General features: G+C 41.1%; 1 protein-coding gene across 1 annotated transcript in view; it reads left to right on the top strand.

The window, feature by feature from the left end:
• The window catches only part of efnb2a (ephrin-B2a), an 82,217-nt gene extending 67,730 nt beyond the window's left edge, over nt 1-14,487 (top strand). The window contains exons 3-5 of the mRNA XM_088352969.1: nt 3,388-3,480; nt 10,329-10,439; nt 12,441-14,487. Coding sequence (XP_088209095.1) covers nt 3,388-3,480; nt 10,329-10,439; nt 12,441-12,844 — 608 coding nt within the window. The 3' untranslated portion in view covers nt 12,845-14,487. The remainder of the gene's footprint in view (nt 1-3,387; nt 3,481-10,328; nt 10,440-12,440) is intronic.
• Nucleotides 14,488-20,069: the final 5,582 nt, after the last annotated feature.

Here is a 20,069-nt window from a genome sequence, read left to right as displayed (position 1 = left end):
CTGGTGGTTCCAAATGTCTTTCATTTACGAATAATGGAGGCCACTGTGCTCATTGGGACCTTCAAAGCAGCAGAAATTTTTCTGTATCCTTTCCCAGATTTGTGCCTCAAGACAATCCTGTCTGGCAGGTCTACAGACAGTTCTTTTGACTTCATGCTTGGTGTTTGTGCTCTGACATGCACACTCAACTGTGGGACCTTATATAGACAGGTGTGTGCCTTTCCAAATCATGTCCAATCAACTGAATTTACTGCAGGTGGACTCCAATTAAACTGTAGAAAGATCTCAAGGATGATTAGTGGAAAAAAGATGCACCTGAGCTCAAGTTTGAGCTTCATGGCAAAGGCTGTGAATACTTATGTAAATGTGATTTCTTAGTTTTCTATTTTTAATAAATTCAAAAAAAGTAAAAAAAAAAAAAAAACTTTTTCACATTGTCATAATGGAGTATTTCGTGTAGAATTTTAGGATAAGAGATTAAATTAATACAATTTGGAATGAGGCTGTAACATAACAAAATGTGGAAAAAGTGAAGCGCTGTGAATACTTTCCGGATGCACTGTATATTTATTTACACATTGCTGTTTTAAATAATAGCATTGCAATGTGACTACCCAAAATATTTCAGGTTTATTATGTTTTTTTTTGTTAAATGCCAAACAAGGTACCAGTAGGTGCAGTCGATTATCAGAAAACAAACAAGGACCAGTATTGTGTGTTAAAAAAATAGCAACGTTGACTGTACAAACTCAAAACTATTTTGTTTTTCCAAAATGATGTGGGATTTACCAATCCTAATAATAAGGTGCATGACCAATAATAGTTTGTGGTTTGCAATAATCTGTGGTCCTTTGAGACTCTTTGTGATTAAGGGCTGTACAAATAAACATGACTTGTCTACAGTGTTTATATATATATATAAAACTGATTCACAACTGTGTGGCATAGTCAACCAACTTGTGGCACCTTTTAGTTGTTGTTTTACTAAGTTATCGCTTAAAAACATTCCACAAATCATTAAAAATTCTTGGTTTTGCTTCACCACCAGCATTCTCAATTTGAATTCTCAATTTGATTGAGACCTGGGGATTAGGCTGGCCACTCCATAGCAGTTATTTAATCGGTTTGGAACCAAGACTTTGCTCGTCTACTGTTGTGTTCAGGGTTATTGTCTTGTTGAATCACCCATTTCAAGGGCATGTCTTCTTCAGCAAAAGGCAAAATAACCTCCTAAAGTATCTTAACATACACAAACTGATCTATGATCCCTGGTATGCGATAAATGTGCCCTACACCAGAGTAGGCAAAACATGCCTAGACAATGATACCACGATGCTACACTCTTCAATATGTACTGACGTTTGAATTGGGGGTCGTTTCACACACGGTCTGTGTCCCCTGCATCCAAAAAGGACAATTTTACTTACATTAGTCCACAAAATGTTTCTTCATTTTTATTAAGCCCAGTTGATGTAGTCTTTGGTGAAATTGTAACCTCTTCTGCACGTGCCTTTTTCTAACAGAGGGATTTTGTGTGATTCTTGAAAATAAATTTGCTTAACACAGATATCTTCTGTCACAGCACCTAAAGTTAACTGCAGACTGTGTTTGATTGTCCTGGGGCCAGTGTTCCCTCTAAGCTGCGCGCGTGCGCAATTGCGCACTGCTCGCACATTCTCAGCGCACAAGAAAATCTAGCCAGCGCACAAAAATGAGGGCTCAAAATTACTAATTAAGAAGCGACATAAGTCAAAGTTACAGTGCATGAAGGTAAAAATACACGGGTTCCCCTGACGTTGTGTCCTAAATGTGATATTTTGAAGTCGAGTCGAAGTGGAACGAAGTTGAGTAAAGTTAGTAGAGATAGTCGAGAACCAGCTCCTTCAGCTCGGCTCACTAAAAGGAACCGGCTCTTTCGGGTCCTAAACGGCTCTTCAGGTAGTTTTTGCTTATTTAATCCCAACATGACCAAATATTATGTAAAATTATGCACAAAATGACTTAAAGGAAGGGGGGAATAGAACAAAAAAGAAAAAATACCAAAATGAAAAAGTAGTGAAAAGCTGAGAAAAAAAGAAACAAAAGGAAGAGAAAAAAGAAGGAAAAATTTAAGAAAAAGCCAGAAAAAAAAAGAAAGAAATGTAGGAAAAAAGTAAATAGAGAACAAAAAGAAAAAAGTAACAGCTCGGAAAAAGTAAACACAATGAGATTTTTTATAAAGGAATTTAAAAAAAGTAGAAAAAAACACGAAAAAAAGAAGAAAAAGTTTGTGTTGCATTCAAATAATTTCCAATTATATCAAGTGAATCTTGTTGCCAACATTGTACTTCCACTAAAAAATGTGATTAAGTACAGTTTTGTATCTTACAACCGATAGGCCCCCAAAAATGTTAATATTATGCGACAAAATATATCAGGAAATAAAAAGAAATGGATATCTTGTGAAAGAACTGTAAGAACAAACGACGTTTGTAGGCCGTACAACCTTTGCAATAGTACAAGAGTCAATTTATTCAAAAGAGAAAAATAATTTTGCATTGCCAGAAACTCAGCAAAATGTAACTTGATGTCAAGTTATGGACATGTTTGATAATGATTTAGTTGCCACACTTGGGATTATGGTTGCTCACTGTTGTTTCAAGCGTTGCTCACCGACTTTGTGTGAACGCTCAGACCTGTGGAAAATTAGAGGGAACATTGCCTGGGGCTGATCATTGGCTGAGCGTTTGCCATTCTGGTTATAATTTAATAGTTTTCTTAAGGTATTGGAGATTGTTTTAGCTGAACAGACAACAATTGTTTGCACCTCTTTATTGGTTCCATCTCCAATAAACTGTTGGCATTATCGTGTGTTTTGGAGTAAATATTTTACACGGTTAGATTCAATGGACAGTGCTGGATGTAACAAGTCCACATTTGTGGGGAATTCTGTAATCAGCTGACTACAAAAGCACGTTATCGGCTTTATAGTTTTCGGGTAATTTTTTCAGACTGATCGTGATGTTGCTGTGATGAATATATTTTGAAATGGTCAGCATATCATATCTAAAATCCCAAGAGTTTAGGCTTTTCCATGATTTGTGGCATGACGTACATCAGTGACTGGTGACATCGTGAAGACACGCCTTTGTTAATCAACAAAGGCCGTCGGAACGTTAAAGTGTTAAATTCAGTGATAGTTTGTTGGTGGTGATGTTTTTAGTCATACTTTAGGAGTTGTTAGTCATAGGGTTTGAGTTTTCTGTGCTGATTTCCATCCCATACTGGGTTGATGTTTTACTGTACACAAAAATCTAGCGATATTGTTTGATTTTATTTTAGGTTTTTAATTGGACAAAGAAACATGAGCATTCTAACTAAACTTTTTCCATCTTTCTTTTGATACAGCAACTTCAAATGGCACCATGGAAGGCATCGACAACCAGGAGGGTGGTGTATGCCAAACCAAGTCTATGAAGATGATCATGAAAGTGGGACAAAGTGAGTAGGATTCAAATGTCCTGTCAAAACACAAACTATGGTTGATGTGGATTTTTGTGCACGATTCAGCCAATGTGCAGGGACGTGGTGTAGAAACGCATTAATGGTTCTATGTTTGCAAACAGGGTTTGTAGGGGTGCTTGAAATCCTTGTTAAATGCTTAAATTTTAATGTTGTGTTATCAAGGTCATGACAATGTTTAGTGAAGTGCTTGAAAAGGCTTAGATTGTTGCCATCGCCATGTTTCTTTGCAGTCAACTCTATATGCGGCACATTAAATGAAGTAAGAAAAGTGAATGAAAACCAACAAGCCTGCTCTGGTGCCTTGTCATTATGGCGTTGTTATGTGGAGTGTCACCGCCCCCTACTGGTAGTACCCAAAAGGACAGCTCTATTTAGAAAAACTTATTTTTTGGCTTAGCTCACTGAGAATAGCTGGCGCTTTCGACTCCCAAACGGTTCTTTATATTACCAGAAATAATAAAACATTGTGCGCCTGTCAGAAACCGAACAGACGGAGGACCCAAACGCGTAACGCTTTCACAACAAGCTTTATTTTACGGAAATGGGGAATTCATGTGCGGGAACGTAAACCCCAGCGATCGCCGAATCGCAGAAGAAGTGAGACAGAGAAGTCAGCCGCGGTAAAACAGGAAGTCGGGGGCAGACGAGATCAAAACTGGACAGGACAGACGGGCTTGAAACAAGATACAGGATACACGAGCAGATACCGGACAGGATGGGGAAGACGGGATCGATACCTTATACTGGATACAAAAGCAAGATACAGGACGGGACAGACGGGATCATTACTGAATACTGGATACACGAGCAAGACACCGGACAGGGCGGGACAGACGGGATCGATACCAGATACTGAATACACGAGCAGGATACCGGACAGAGTCAAAATGCATGTCTTGCAAGTGCAGAGGTTTGTTGACGGACTGAGAAGGAGTGAATGAGAGCACTGAGTTTAAATAGAAGGGGAGCTAATCAGGCAACGAGCAGCAGCTGGTGCCAAACGAGTGGGGCCAGGTTAGGACACTGGGCAATCGTGACAGCACCAAATTATTTAGTAATTAGTAAGTTCATACATTTTGTAGGGGATCGTTGAAAAACACATTAAATGTGAATTAAAATATTTACAGATGTTAAATGAAAATAGTTAAATACAAAACAATTCGTGTGAAAAACACACAAAAAATATAAATTAAACTAATTAAAACAAAAAGCAAATTATCAGCAGTCTCTAAGATTGAGACAAAACAGTTCTCACAGAATTTAGAATCAGTTTTTAGCCTTGTATTATGTTTAAAACGTAGTATGTTGCGTTTTCACGATTGGCAGCCCGTCCAGCAGCTCGGTGTCATTGTGTTATTTCGCTCGTTTTGTGATTTATTCTATGCTTCTATCTGTGTTTTTGTCCCGTTTGACAACTTTACCTTGGAGTACTTTATATCCTATGGATATTGATTTTTTTACGCACAGAAATGCGTTTGGACGAAGAATCAACTCCTTGCCCTGAAGAATTCCCATGCCGGTGTGATTCCCCATTTAACTGACAAGATGAGGGCCTATCGTCAGACATGGGGACTTGAGACTTAGTGACTTGGACTCGAGTCGACTCGAGTCGCTGTTTTTATGACTTGTGACTTGACTTGGACTTGGCAATCTAAGACTCGGGACTTGACTTGTGACTTGACTTGCCCAAGAAAAAAATACTTGGGACTTACTTGGGACTTGAAGGTGAAGACTTGAGACTTACTTGAGACTTGCACATGTGTGACTTGGTCCCATGTCTGCCTATCGTAGCTGCAGAGCTGTCGCTAAAGTAAAGGCTAAGCGGCTAGCGGCAATATAAGCCTTAAGGACTGTCCATAATTATGGGAAAATTAAACTCACTGCCAAATAAGACCGACAAACTGGCTGTGCTGGTGAAAAACATCAAAGCATGCAGGGAGTGCAGTTTGCTGTGCTTTACTGAAAGGTGTCTCACGTCTAGCATCCCAGACGCTAACATGGAGCTACCCGGCTTCAGCACAGTTAGGGCAGACAGAGACACAAAAGCCTGTGGGAAGCGGGGAGGAGGTGGACTCGCTATGTACGTACAGGTGGGTTGATCCTGAGCATGTAAACACAAAGTTTTCCATCTGCTGCAGGGACATCGAACTTTTGGCGGTAAGCTTACGTCCCTATTACTTCTCCAGAGAGTTTGAACACGCCATTGTTGTCATTGTTTACATCCCAGCGGACGGCAACTCGACGTAGCGCGTGATGTCATCCACGCCGCTGTTGCTAAACTACAAACATAGGCCATCCTGTTAATCTCTGGGGACTTTAACCATGTGACTGGAAACAACACTACCTGCTTTCTTCCAGTATGTGGACTGCAACACTAGGGGTAATTGGACTTTTGAGCCGCTGTATGCAAATATTAAGGATGCATACAGTGACTGCATTGGGGAAAGCAGACCATAACCTCATTCTGCTTCAGCCTCACTACACACCAAACGTGTTGAGGCTAGAAACAACCACACACTCATTCAGGAAGTGGTCTGCTGGGGCAGGGCAGGCTCTGAGAGACTGCTTTGGATCCACGGACTGGGATCTACAGTAGGGTTCAACAGTGGGGACATTGAGGATGCTGCAAAGTGCACTGCTGACTACATCAACTTCTGTATGGACACTGTTGTGCCAACAACAAGCCCTGGATCACGAATGACATCAAGAGCCTTCTGTGCCAGAAGAAGAGGGCCTTTAAAGACGGCAATCAGCAGGAGCTAAAGCGAATGCAAAAGGAGCTCAGAGTCCAGCTCTGGGAGGTGAAGGAGCAGTACAGGAGGAAGTTTCAGAAGAAGCTACAGGAACTACCGCATAAAGAAGGTGTGGAAAGGGATGAAGACTATCACCGGCTGCAGCACTTGGCAGGGTGCGACTATGGAAGGAGATGTAGGGAGAGTTAACCAGCTGAACAACTTTTTTAACAGGTTTGACCTCCCCCACGCGCTCTCACCCTGGAGTATTGTAGCTCCCCGTCTAGCTCCCCTTCCCATTCTAGACACCAGCACATACTCCCCCCACTCAAGATCACTGCAGCCCAGGTGTTTGGTGAGCTGAGGAGGCTGCGACCCAGTAAGGCAACTTATCCAGACGGCGTATCCCCACAACTGCTGAAGGCCTGTGTGTTGGAGCTGGGAGACCCTCTACAGCCCATCTTCAACCTGAGCCTGGAACGAGGGAGGGTCACCCAGCATCATAACAGTTCCAAAGAAACCGCGACCTGAGGAGCTCAACCACTTCAGGCCTGTCACCCTGATATCACATGTGATGAGGCCACAAGGCCGCCATGCCATCGACACTCTGCAATTTGCCTACCAGGAGAACGTGGGAGTGGCGGACGCTATAGTTTACATGATACACCGATCCCTCTCTCACCTGGACAGGGGCAGCGCTGCTGGGGGGATTACTTTTTTAGACTTCTCCAGTGCCTTGAACAGCATACAGACTCTGCTACTCATTGGTAAACTGACAGCGATTGGAGTATGCTCACAACTTGTGGCATGGATTACGGACCAACTGACAGGCAGACCCCAGAAAGTGAGACAGGGGGGGTTGTTCATCTGACACTGTGGTCAGCAGCACGAGAGCACCGTAGGGCACCGTGCTCTCTCCGGTCCTGTTCACCCTGTATAGGTCCGACTTTCAGTACAACTCTGAATCCTGCCACGTGCAGAAGTTTGCTGACGACACTGCTATCGTAGGATTTATCAGGAATGGGCAAGAGGAGGATTACAGGAAATTCATCAAGGACTTTGTCTCATGGACCGACGCTGACCCCTTTCACCTAAACACCACCAAGACCAGGGAAATGGTGGCCTACACCTCACCCGTAACCTGTAAACATCAAAGGAAAACGTGTTTGTCCAGACCTACAAATACCTTGGTGTGATGCTGGACAATATGCTGTACTGGACTGCCAACACAGAAGCTCTGCGCAGGAAAGGACAAAGCCGACTCTACTTTCTCAGAAGGCTGGCATCCTTCAACATCTGCAAAGCGCTCCTGCAGATGTTCTATCAAACTGTTGTGGCGAGTGCCGTTTTTCTACGCGGCAGTGTGTTGGGCAGGCACCACTAAGAAGAAGGATGCCTCACGTCTGAATAACCTGGTGAGGAAGGCGGGCTCTGTTGTGGGCACAGAGCTGGACAGCCTTAGCCTCTTGTGGCTGAGAGACGGGATCTGAACAAGCTGTTGTCAATCATGGCCAATTCTCTACATCCACTACACAGCATCATCTCCAGGCAGAGGAGCAGTTTCAGTGATAGATTGCTGTCGCTGTTCTGCTCCACGGACAGACTGAGGAGATTATTTCTCTCTCATGCCATGAGCTCATCTCATCTCATCTCATTAGCCGTACCGCTTATCCTCATTAGGGTCGCGGGGGGGCTGGAGCCCATCCCAGCCATCTCCGGGCAGTGGGCAGGGGACACCCTGAACTGGTTGCCAGCCAATCGCAGGGCACACAGGGACAGACAACTCATTCGCTCATTCACACCTAGGGACAATTTGGACCGGCCAATTCACCTGAAATGCATGTTTTTGGAACGTGGGAGGAAACCGGAGTGCCCGGAGGAAACCCACGCAAGCACGGGGAGAACATACAAACTCCGCACAGGAAGTCTGGAGCTGGATTTGAACCCACAACAGGTTCCCATGACATGAACTGTGCCGCACAAGCGCTAACCACTGCGCCGCCGTGCTGCCCGCCATGAGCTCTTTGACTTCATATTTTGCTTTATTTTTATAACAGTGTCTAATTTTTTGACAATATTTAAGTGCTTTTTATTATACATGTTATATTGTGTTTTGTTGTATTCTAAATACCTTATTTTATTTTTTAACATAAGGATACTGCTGGAAATGTGAATTTCCCTTGAGGGATGAATAAAGTATCCATCTATCATAAGGAAAAATGATTGCCTTATGGGCAACACACTTGTGCCTGGCCTCGTAGGCCACTATAATTAAGCCTTCCAAGCTGGCAACACACTGAGTAACACAAACAGTATATGTCATAGAATATGAAATTCAACCTAAAGTGTCAAGAAGTGTTGAACATACCCAAACGTTGGACACAAAGGATTTGGTGTAACCCCACTAGGGGGCCATTTAGTTACACAGCAACAACCAACAACTTTACTGGTGAGAAGGAGGTGGATAGCAGAGGTGGAGATTTTGAGTGGGAGGTCTTGGAACGAGAAGCAAGAACTTGAGAGAGATCTTGGGGTGAAGAGTATCCATAAAAGGAGACTTAAAAACACATTTAAAGAGAGGTTTGGAGTGGCAGGTCTTGGAGTGGAGAAACTGGAACGTGGGGGGGATTCAAGGAGGAGGTAGTGGGAGGCGAAACTTACTGTTTTAATGAGTTAGTCTTCAGGAATCAAAACGTTTAGCAGTGTTCTGGTTTGCCCGCGTCTCTGCGTCCTAGACGCATCATTTTTGCTGGGGACTCATAGTGTCGAATCAATGTGCGTCCCCGGGACGCAACTTTTTTGACACAAAATTGTCATTATTACCCGATAATTTTTTTTAACAAAGATTTACGGCACTCCAAACTTTTCGTCAGGCAGATCCGCCATTGATGTTTCGGTCTCACGGTTCGAGTTTTCGTCTGCAGGCCGATCTCGGCCAACGAGATCTTGTTGCTTCGAGATTACGTCATTGTTGTGGTGCTTGTCGTCGAGTTAAGGTGAAAATCAACACAAAATTGGTAATTTCTTCAGTGACAGTAATAAGTCGAAACATGATGCAGAAAGTGATAACAACGGCAATAATTCCGGCACGAAAAAACAGTGGAGAAATTCTTCAGAAGATCGCGAAGGCAAGGAAAACACGTGCGTTGAAGCGAACGATTCGACGAAAGAAAATAAAAGAATACTCCTAGCAAAAAAAGGACTTTTCTGCCAAAATGGACTAAATTATATTCCTGGTTATGCTATGAGGAGGATGATAATGGAGGCTACATGTTCTGTGATGCGTGTACCCGGCGTGACAAAAAAAACGGGACTGCATAAATCATTTTGCAATACGAACTTTCAGAAAAGCACATTGGATCGGCACAACGACAATGAAAGCCACAAATTAGCTATGGAAATTCTGTTGCTGCAGGAAGAGAGAGGCAAGTATAACCGGATACGACATCCAATTGACTGTGATGATTAAAACTGAATGAAAGTATAGATTTATGTAATTATTTCAGCAATATTATTTTGTATAATTTACAATATTGTTGTGAACTGAAAAATCTTGAAGAGATAACTGATTTGTATTACCAATAAACTGTGATGATTAAAACGGAATGAATATATAGATTTATATTACATGTTTGTCGCTGATTTACAATTTCAACCTCGATAACACTAAATTTTGGGGACCCATAGATCTCTGTTGGGACCCATAGATTTTTGAGCATGCGAGTCCCCGGGACGCATCACTTTTCAGAGGTAAAATGAACACTGCGTTTAGTGAGGTGGGTGCCCGATATATTTATAGCAGAGGTGGCTGTCAAATTCGAAACACCTAGGGAGAAGAAAAAAGAAGGGGATTGATTGATGGAGTAAAGCCGACATATTTTGGGCTAAAGAGCGGCTGCAGGGACCAAACCATAACAGAATACAAACCTAAATGGTTTTTAAATGCATCAACAACAGTATTTCTTCTCATTATTGTGAACATACATGAATGTATTTAAGATTTTATTTTCCGCCTTTTGCTTATACCAGAAACACTGATGAATAATTGAACACTGCACACTTGAGAATCTGAATGGTATTGTGTCATTTCAGATCCCACAGACCCCATTTCATCAAAAAACAAGCCTACTAGGTTTCCCTACTCTCCTAAGCATCCAGACAGCAAGGACCCATACAAAACCAATGAAGTGCTTGAAAAGCCAGGTGAGTTACTCAACTACCATTTGAAATCCTCTGAAAATGATAACTGAGTAAAAAAGTATCCAAACAATCTGGTATTCATGAATATAGACTCGAACCAGGGGTGGGTAGTTACAAGTTACAGGGTTTACAGGGTTATTAGTGTTCTAAACTGAATGATGAGTTTCAAAATATGTTTAGACCTAGGGTTGCGTTTGAAACCGGGTTAGGGTTAAAGTTACCGCTAGGGTTAGGTGTAGGGCTATCAAATAAAATTTGAGCTCAATGTTAGGGTTCTAAACTGAATGTAGGGTTCCAAAATAGGTTAAGCTCTAGGGTTACAGTTTGCAAATGGGTTAGGGCAAGAGTTACAGCTAGGTTAAAGTTTAGGGCGAGGGTTAGGAGCTAAGGTTTGGGCTGCAAGTTAGGGTTTTAAACCAAGATAAGGTTGGGGCTCCCATTATTTTGATCAGCACATGATTTCCTTTTTTAATGGTACTGGAAAATTTGGAAAATTGGCTTTGAAAGTCCCTAAAATGCTTAAATTCGGCCATGAATGAGGTGTATAGACCCTATATGCCAGGGGTAGGAAACCTATGGCTCGGGAGCCATATATGGCTCTTTTCATGAGTACATATGGCTCCGAAATAAAATGTAACTATTGCACATCTCTCTGTGGCGTTCCAAAGTCAAGTGATTTCATCCCGATTTTGGTCAGGTCAAGTCAAGTCACATTTATTTTTACAGCCCTTAATCACAAAAATGTCTCTAAGGACTGCACAGGATTACAATTACAAAATTGCACAATTACCTGATCCTAAACCCGCATGCGGGCAAGGAACAACTCAAAAACCTCAGTGTGAGGAAAAAAGAGAAACCTTGAGAAAGGACCTCACACGTGGTAATCCCCCTTCCAGGATTGACCAGGGTGAATTACCATTAACATTACTGTGCACAGAATAGTAAACATTAGGTAAGATGTTGAAGATGTCCGGAAAAAGCATGACACCAACGACGCCCCCAGGCTGTAAACTAGTCCAGAAAGTCTATAATGGCCACGACGCAGCTTCCAATCTCTGCCGGCTTGTAAATGCAGGGGTTGACATGCTTCAGATCAGACGCTGGTCCGCTGACTCATCTCAAATCGTCCTTCTCCTTCGTATCAGCCAGGCAGGCAGTCGGAATAAGACAATACAGTATATGAGGTGGGCATCAATCATAAGCTTTGGAATAAAAGTGTGTCTTAAGCCTCGATTTAAAAACTTCCGTTGAGGTTGCAGACCTTATCTCCGGAGGCAGGGCGTTCCATAACACTGGGGCCCGGATTCAGAACGCTCTCGAGCCTGCAGACTTCTTGGCTCTCGGAGTCACATGTAGACCGGCATTTCCATTTTCCATTTGGTCCATATGAAGCCGAAGCAACTTAATGCAGAAGTTTGATAAGAAACCCTTTCAACTGATAAATAAAAAGGGTGGCAAACGACTTTGATTGGGTGAGGGATACTGGTGGACACTTCTTTCTCTCTCTCTCGCTCATGCAGTCTACACCCAAAGTGAATATGACGATATGCTTATCGTTTGCAGTCATTTGTGATATTTTTACTAAAGAACTTTGCATGCACATTGTTTTAAAACCGTTACTAAGGACAAATTTCACGGAAACAGTGCCTCGACACTCTTAAGGTGGAAGGCAAATTGTAAATGGCATATTTACATTGATTTGGGACACAGGATTTGGCATTATTATCATTTCATACATTTGATTAAATCCTCAAATGACATACAGTGAAATAAAATGTGCTGAAGAATTAGCTTTTGTCTAGAGAGCGTGTTTGACAGTTTTTTTCAATTTTGTCTGAAAATATATGATGTGGCTCTCTCAATTTGTTTTAAAACATTTTTTGCTTTTATGGCTCTTTGGGTCAAAAAGGTCCCCGACCCCTGCTATATACTGTTATAAATAACAGACGACCACAAAACATGGTTATTTTGTTATTGATACTCTTCTCTTAATGTGTCTGCCAGGTGCTGCTTCTAGAGAAAGTGATGCAAACAACACAGGTGGGAAGTCATCCAATATCATCGGCTCTGGGGTGGCCATCTTCGTCAGTATTGCCTCAGGCAGTGTCATCTTTATCGTCATCATCATCATACTGGTGCTGCTGCTGCTCAAGTACCGGCGGCATCACCGCAAAAACTCGCCACAGCATGCAGCCACCTTGTCTCTGAGCACTCTGGCCACACCCAAGCGAAGCAGTGGGGGGAACAATAACGGCTCAGAGCCCAGCGACATCATCATCCCACTCAGGACTGCTGACAGCGTCTTTTGCCCCCACTACGAGAAAGTCAGTGGCGATTACGGACACCCAGTCTACATAGTCCAAGAGATGCCACCGCAGAGTCCTGCTAACATCTATTACAAAGTCTAAAAAAGAACTTTTGAAAACATGAGACATATTGGATCACTCCCAGGGTATCGAGGGGCAGGGCCATGGTTTCAGCTGACACGGCCGCCATGCCTGCAAACAAACTCCATTACCTGCTTACTCTGATTCTGCCAACTCCTCTCCTCTAAAATTTGTGTTGGAAATACTTGGTTGTCAACGTGAGAATGAAAAGAACTTTGACTACAATTAGCAGAAGCTTGATGAATAGCTGCTGCTGCTGCCGGTGCTGATACGTTCTACAGCTTTCTGGGGAGTTTAGAGGATTTTTGCTCAACATTTTTCCCTTTTCTGTTTTCGGCTTACGTGTTCTGGATCATTATTGCGAGGTCAGAGAGGTTGGAAAGTTAGTTAGAAAGTATTAGTTTTCATTAGCTGTGATGGGAAGGACAGGCAGCTGTGAAATATTGTTTGGAACGAAAGGGGGAGGGGGGTTGTTTACCTCATCATTTAGGGTTGTGGGCTTGACTATGAACTGACCTAGTGGCTGCCTTCCCTTGATCTTCCCTGACTTGAATTCCCCACTATTTGTGGTAATGGTAAAGGTTTTGCACCCATTCGATCTGGAACATTCTGGACCAATTAGAACAGGGTGTTCCAAAAATCATTTTAGCAACTGACCATTATTTATTCTTACTTTATAGACTGAACCCATTGAGCCGACTAATGGGAGGCAGACTTGACTTTGAAGGAAGGGAATTTATTGCAAAATGTTACTGGGAGTGGGCAGCACGGCGGTGCGGTGGTTAGCGCGTGTGTGGCACAGTTCTGAGGTCATGGGTTCAAATCCAGCTACCAACCTCCCTGTGCGGAGTTTGCATGTTCTCCCCGTGCTTGCGTGGGTTTCCTCCGGGCGCTCCGGTTTCCTCCCACATTCCAAAAACATGCATGTCAGGTTAATTGGCTGGTCCAAATTGTCCCTAGGTGTGAATGAGTGAGTGAATTGTCTGTCCCTGTGTGCCCTGCGACTGGCTGGCAACCAGTTCAGGGTGTCCCCTGCCCACTGCCCAAAGAGGGCTGGGATGGGCTCCAGCACCCCCGTGACCCTACTGAGGATAAGCGGTGCAGATAATGGATGGATGGATGGTTACTGGGAGTAAACATTTAGTAGGTAGTTTAACAAAGACCTATCAACCAAATTACTATCACTTGAATAAATATAAATTTCAAGCTGATGGACATGTTCAGGTTGTCCATAAAAAGGGCAGAGAAGGCCACGTACTTCGACAAGCCCCACAACAGAATAAAATATTTTTGGAAATGATTCAACGATGTCCAAGAGAGTCTTTGTGGCAAGCTAGTTGTGAGGGAGTCATTTCAAAATCATTTGTCCATCGCATCATGAAACCTTTTTAATGAAGATGGTAATACCAAGCTTAATTCACACGCTTAACGCTTGCTGCAAATAATTTCTTAAAACATTTTCTGGGCATTGTCGATGTACGCTGTCTTCAGGTACAATTCTTATGGACGTCCCGAATAGTTCCATCAAACATATATCAAATTGAGGTGATGGTAACGCTTGTAGGTGTTTTTTTTTTTATAAACTCTCCCCTAAATTGTGTTTGAACTTCTACTTCTTTATTGTACTCGCAGTATAATTTTATAATAAATGTCCTTTTTTTCAAGTAAGGGTTTGCTGGCATCACTTGAAAATAGATAAGTGAGTTATCAGCTGCTAAATTGTGTATACGTTTTTTCCTCTAAATATTATCCAAACATCGTTACAACCACAAACACTCTCACACACTGCTACGCACATACATCAATGCCGACAGTTTTTCTATTTATGTGGATGGCACAGTTTTTCCTAATTCTTTGATCTCTTATAACCATTTTCTCTGTTCATGCTACTTGAAAGGTATTTCAATGTATCCCATCCTGTGTCAGATGATGTTGCATAATGAAAGTGCTTTATGAGGCTAAAGGTTCTCATCACTAGGAAAGATCATAAAGAAATCAAGTCCATGCTTCTCTAATGGAAACTGATCACAATTGAACTGCATCATTAAACCAAGAGTGTCGGTTAGAGTAAAAAAATATATCAACAATGTCCATTTATACAGTTAAGCACAAATAGAAGTAGCAAATTGGAACTGAAGCTCTGTGCTTTTGTGTGTATGTGTCGGTGCGTGTGTGTGTGTGTTCATGTGTGTGAATATGTGTGTTCGACATGCCTTAGGAGTTAAGTGCTTTTTAAACAAAGAGTACAATTTTTAACCCAGTTTAGGCACCTTCACTCTTCGTAACAATCTAGAGATAGGCCGTAACATTGAAAGATTAGCTCCTCAGCTTTCCTTGCAGTATTAATAGTAATAACTCCTATCAGCTCCTTCAAATGGAAAATGGTTAAGGGCAATAAGAACTGCAGTTTGCCTTAGTGTTAAGATTAGATAAGATAATTCAATATCCAACAGAAGTTTACGCAGCTGCTTGAAACAGCCCTAGGTAGGAACCGGTCTCCCTAAACTTCTGAGAATAGGGAATTTTGAGGCCAAATATGCATGGCCAGTGCACACATTTCTTTCAAGCCACATCCACTGTTTATTCATCTCAATTTGGATTTGTCGAATGAGTTTAAACTTTTGTGGACACTCATAATAAAGAGAGAAGACATTGATGCATTTTGAACTTGCAAGTTCTGGTTTGAACAATTTTTATTGACACTTTTAACAGCGAATAAACAATGTGAGGTTTAAACAATTTTTAGCAACACTTTTAACAGCAATTAAACACATTTACAATCTCATTATATCATTTTCTAACAATATGCAGGGATCAGAATTTTCCGCGGATCCGCGGATTTCCGCTGTTTTTGAACCCCAAAGGTCATTCCCGTAAATCGTCTAAATTCGATGAGAAAATATTTTGGGGGGGGGGTGAGGTATGATACGTGACTGTTTCATCACCCCAAGTTAGCATTTAGACCATTGGTCGATATGTTCGCTGATAACCAATCAGCGGAGCTTTTGTTCAGAGCATTGGCTTTCTCAAACATGTCGCTCCATCCGGTCTTTTCAAACGGTGAAATGAGTGTTTGAAAAAGTAAATATGAAAATACTAAGAAAAGAAGACGAGGCTTTTGTCTCCGAGATTGATAAAGGAATCAAGAATAAATTTAAGTGGTCATGGCTGGAGAAGACTGTCACAGTAAACGTTAAAATCGGCGCAAAGATCGAGGAAGTTACAGAAACTTTGAGCCAGTTCATCGCAAAGTGTGATATTCCAGGGAAAGCAAAGTGTCTATACTGTGTCGATCTGATCAATTATGGTACGCGAGGTTGTGTGGCACTGATCGATCATGCTAAAATGAACAAGCACAAAGCAAAAATAGCTTGCCGGCGATCAAATTATGCACTCGGATCCGCATTTAAAATCGGCAGCCACCGGTTCAACATTATTGGCCGTTCCAAATCCTTCCACTTCAAATACTAGCAGCAGTCAACCACTGGTTCCCCTGTGTGACAGAAAATCCCAATCTGAGGTATTTATAAATCTATTTATTTATGAAATGATTTTATCTTTTGTGTTTATACAATATTTCGAACAGGATAAACAAAATTTAAAATTTGTTATAAACATGATTAAAATAGATTATTTGGTATCATGATCATGTTCAATATTACGAATGCTTTTAATGTCAATATATTATTATTTTTTTAATTTATATATATATATATACATAATACATGGTTTCTGTTTTGTTGGATTTAATTCATTCTAGTGCAATGTTCACATAGCAAATAAGATAAATGCTGTTGACTTCAGGGGGGCTTTGCCCCCCTGAGCCCCCCACCGGGCTCCGCCCTGGACCCTGGCTATTTCGGCTGAAAATGAAAATCTCCATTCTGATCCCTGAATATGAAGTTTGGACATTTTTTGTCGACACTTTTAACACCAATTAGGTCAGGAAGGGAGAGAAGACTTCAGATAAGAAAGTCCAAGCTACCCCAAGCCCTTTCTATTTCTTGCATGTCATAGACAAAGAAGATCCACTCAAAAGGGTGTGGATATAAAAGAACAGCAACATGATTAGGGAAATGTGACAATGATGTAATAGTGCGCAATAATAATCAAACTAACGATTAGGATATACACAGAGAACTTACAGGCAAGAAATGAAAATAAATAAAAGATAAATAATAAATTAAGTCAGCTGGTATGGATGGCAGTACTTGCCAGAACTTGTGAGGACAAGAGGCTTGAAAATGAATTAAAAAAAAAAAAAAGAATTAAAGTAATTCAGAAATAGAACATGATATATGTGTGTGTGTTTGCGCACAATGCAACCAAGTGTACTTTATTATTATGCTAACATGGTTACACAACAGTATTTAATATATTTTTTTTTATTTCTCTGCTGGCAGACTTTACTCTTTGAAAATGCAAGGAAAACAAAGCCAGTGTCAGGCTCATCTGTCCAACTTGCAGACCTAAACCTGGCCTTTCTATTTTTTCAAGCTCATGTACTGGTCAAAAACAGCAAAACAAGTAAAACACTAAGAGTAGAAGGAAAAGTAAAAAGGCATTTTTCTCGAATTGATTTATATAGAACAGGCCAGGGACTGTCAAGAGTGGAGACGGCTGTTCAGAGTTGCGTTCTCATTGGTGCCCTGATGACCCATGCGGTTAAGGGATCAGTGAACCGCATACATATATATATATATATATATATATATATATATATATATATATATATATATATATATATATATATATATATATGAATGTGTTGTGTGCGTGTTCGCAGCATTATGCAACCAAGATATTTTATTATTTAATATACTTCAAGCCTTGGAAATGCAAGACATCTCCAGGGGAAGCAGGGTCAAGTGAGCGAATTGGGCCCCTTGCTCTTATAGAGCAGAGTAGCTGGGTCTCTGTCACTCGCTGAGTGTAGTTTATACTGTACAGTATAACATAACACCCAGTGCCCCTGATCTTTTTCCACACACATCCAAGTCTTGTTAAATTTCACACATTTTATACATTTTCAATTTATAATACATGACTGTATAGAGCCCCATCATTTGCATCAACTTTCACCGAAAAGCCAAGCCCAGTATATACCTATAAACGGCTACAAAATCAGCAAATATGCAAATCTTTAAAAAAAAAAATCCCACTATACTAAGAATACTATGAAAAGTTTAACCATTGAAAGAATTTCAAATGGCATATAGTACAATGATCGTGTCATACAAGCCAGCTGCTAGTTTTATTCCCTGCATATTATTCAGTTCACTGTTGTCTTGTGAATCACAGTGTTCACCTAACAAAACTGATACGTTTTAAGGGTAGTAGACAATCAAAATGCTTTCAAGGACCTCCCCTGAGCCCTCTCATCTTATTCAAACTCGGAGGTTGCAAAAAAAGATCCGCTCAAAGTGTGTGCTTATCAACCAACAGCAACATTGCGCAATATTAGTCAAAATAATGAAATCCGCACAGTCCAGTTTGAATTTTTTCTCTCTCTAAGTTTAAGAGCAGTTGACAACTCCATTTTGGTGCATTACCGCCCCCCCAAAAAATGCTAAAGTTAAAATGTGTACAGAAAATTCCGGACTACAGAGCAGACCTAATGAAAAGCCGCACGCTCAAATTGAGGAACTAAATTTTGTCTCTGTACTGGCCGCACTGGATTTTAAGCAGCAGGGTTGAACCAGGCGCACACTTAGCGCCAACAGCTCTACTGCACGTTGTTTATGTAACGGTGCAATTATGAAAACTAGTGCTGTTTAATAAAATGTGGAATCAAATGCGAATGAGGGTTGCGTCTCCTAAAATGTTAGCCCTATATTTCTAGATGGCAGCAGCAGGGGAACCATACCATGGAGAATAGTGCCACACAGACATTTTTTTTTTTGCTGTTGTCAAAGGTTGTTTCCGCAGTGACCAAGTAAGTTATTATCGCTTGTCATCATTCCTTGAGGATTAAAGCAAACTCCAGCGACCTGACAAAGACTCTGATGAGACAGAAAGAGAACTGAAGCAATTTTCATAGATAACTTCCAATGCTGTTAATAAATTCTGTTGTATAAATTGAGTACTTAATTCGATATTAAATAATAAATAAAGTACAGACAAACATCTCGTTTTGCTCCTGTTATGTATTATACAAATGATGTTGGCAAAATTAGTTTGTCCTCTAGAAGGACATTATAAATGTTTTGTATTTAGAGCACATTGATTGTGGAAAAGGGCAGCTAGACGTTTTCCTCGCCAAGCACCCCACACTTAAGGAATTGCTGACCGAGGGCCGTAGTTAAAGCTGCAGTGTTTAAAACAGTGGTTCCCAAAGTCAACCTGGGTCCAGAACCCCAGTGGGTTGTTCAAAGAGCTCCCGGACCCTCAACCTCAACTTTCACCAATAATGTAGTGCTGGACACCATTCTGGTACAAGAATACTCAATTTTAGTGGCTCACATTTGCTTGCTTTTTATTTTTTCACAATAAATCAAAACATGTTTAAACACTTCAAAGTGCAATCATTATATCATGATTAGCTTATAGACGTATATAATAGAGTTGAAAACCCTGCCTCACACTTTTCAAGTTCAAAAAAACATGTGCAGCGCAAACCACAATCAAAGTCAAGTCCAGTCCTGCCTCTGGTGCCATGGGAAAATGTTTCATTTTTACTCTGTCTCTGACATAATGTCGTGGACCCGCTGGAAAAATGTTTTCACCCCTTGGGGTCAGTGGACCCCACTTTGGGAACTAGTAGTTCAAAATGTAGCTAAAAAGTGGCTGCTTGTAGGTCGGAATAATATGTTAACATGTTCAGAAATAGTCATAGCATTGTGCAAACTCTCCGGCACAAGAGAAGGAAATAGAAAAACTAAAATATTATCAAATGTTACAAGGTCAGCACAAGGTAGATTTCAAATCAATGTACAGGCATCCAGAAAATAGATAAATTACAATAAAAATATGTAAAAATAACATTTTTTGTTTTTCGACATATTGATAATGTCTGAACAAAGATTGACTGCAGCATGCTGTGACTGTGAGATTTAGGGTAAATAGAACTGTTGCAGCGTCCATCAATAGCTCGCTAACACCCCCAGAAAATAAAAATGCAAAAAATAAGTCAGAAATGTATTTGCCAAGTGTCATGACTGCTAGCTGTTCTTAATAGTAGTTGGAATTACGGCTCTTTTTAAGAACCATCTCTTTTGACCTAGTTTACCAAAGTGAACAGGCTCTT

The sequence above is a fragment of the Urocampus carinirostris genome, chromosome 14, assembly GCF_059441175.1.
Source record: "Urocampus carinirostris isolate Australia breed hairy pipefish chromosome 14, RoL_Ucar_1.0, whole genome shotgun sequence".
NCBI lineage: Eukaryota > Metazoa > Chordata > Actinopteri > Syngnathiformes > Syngnathidae > Urocampus > Urocampus carinirostris.
Note: the sequence above shows the minus strand (reverse complement) of the source record. Positions and strands in the feature narration are given on the sequence as shown.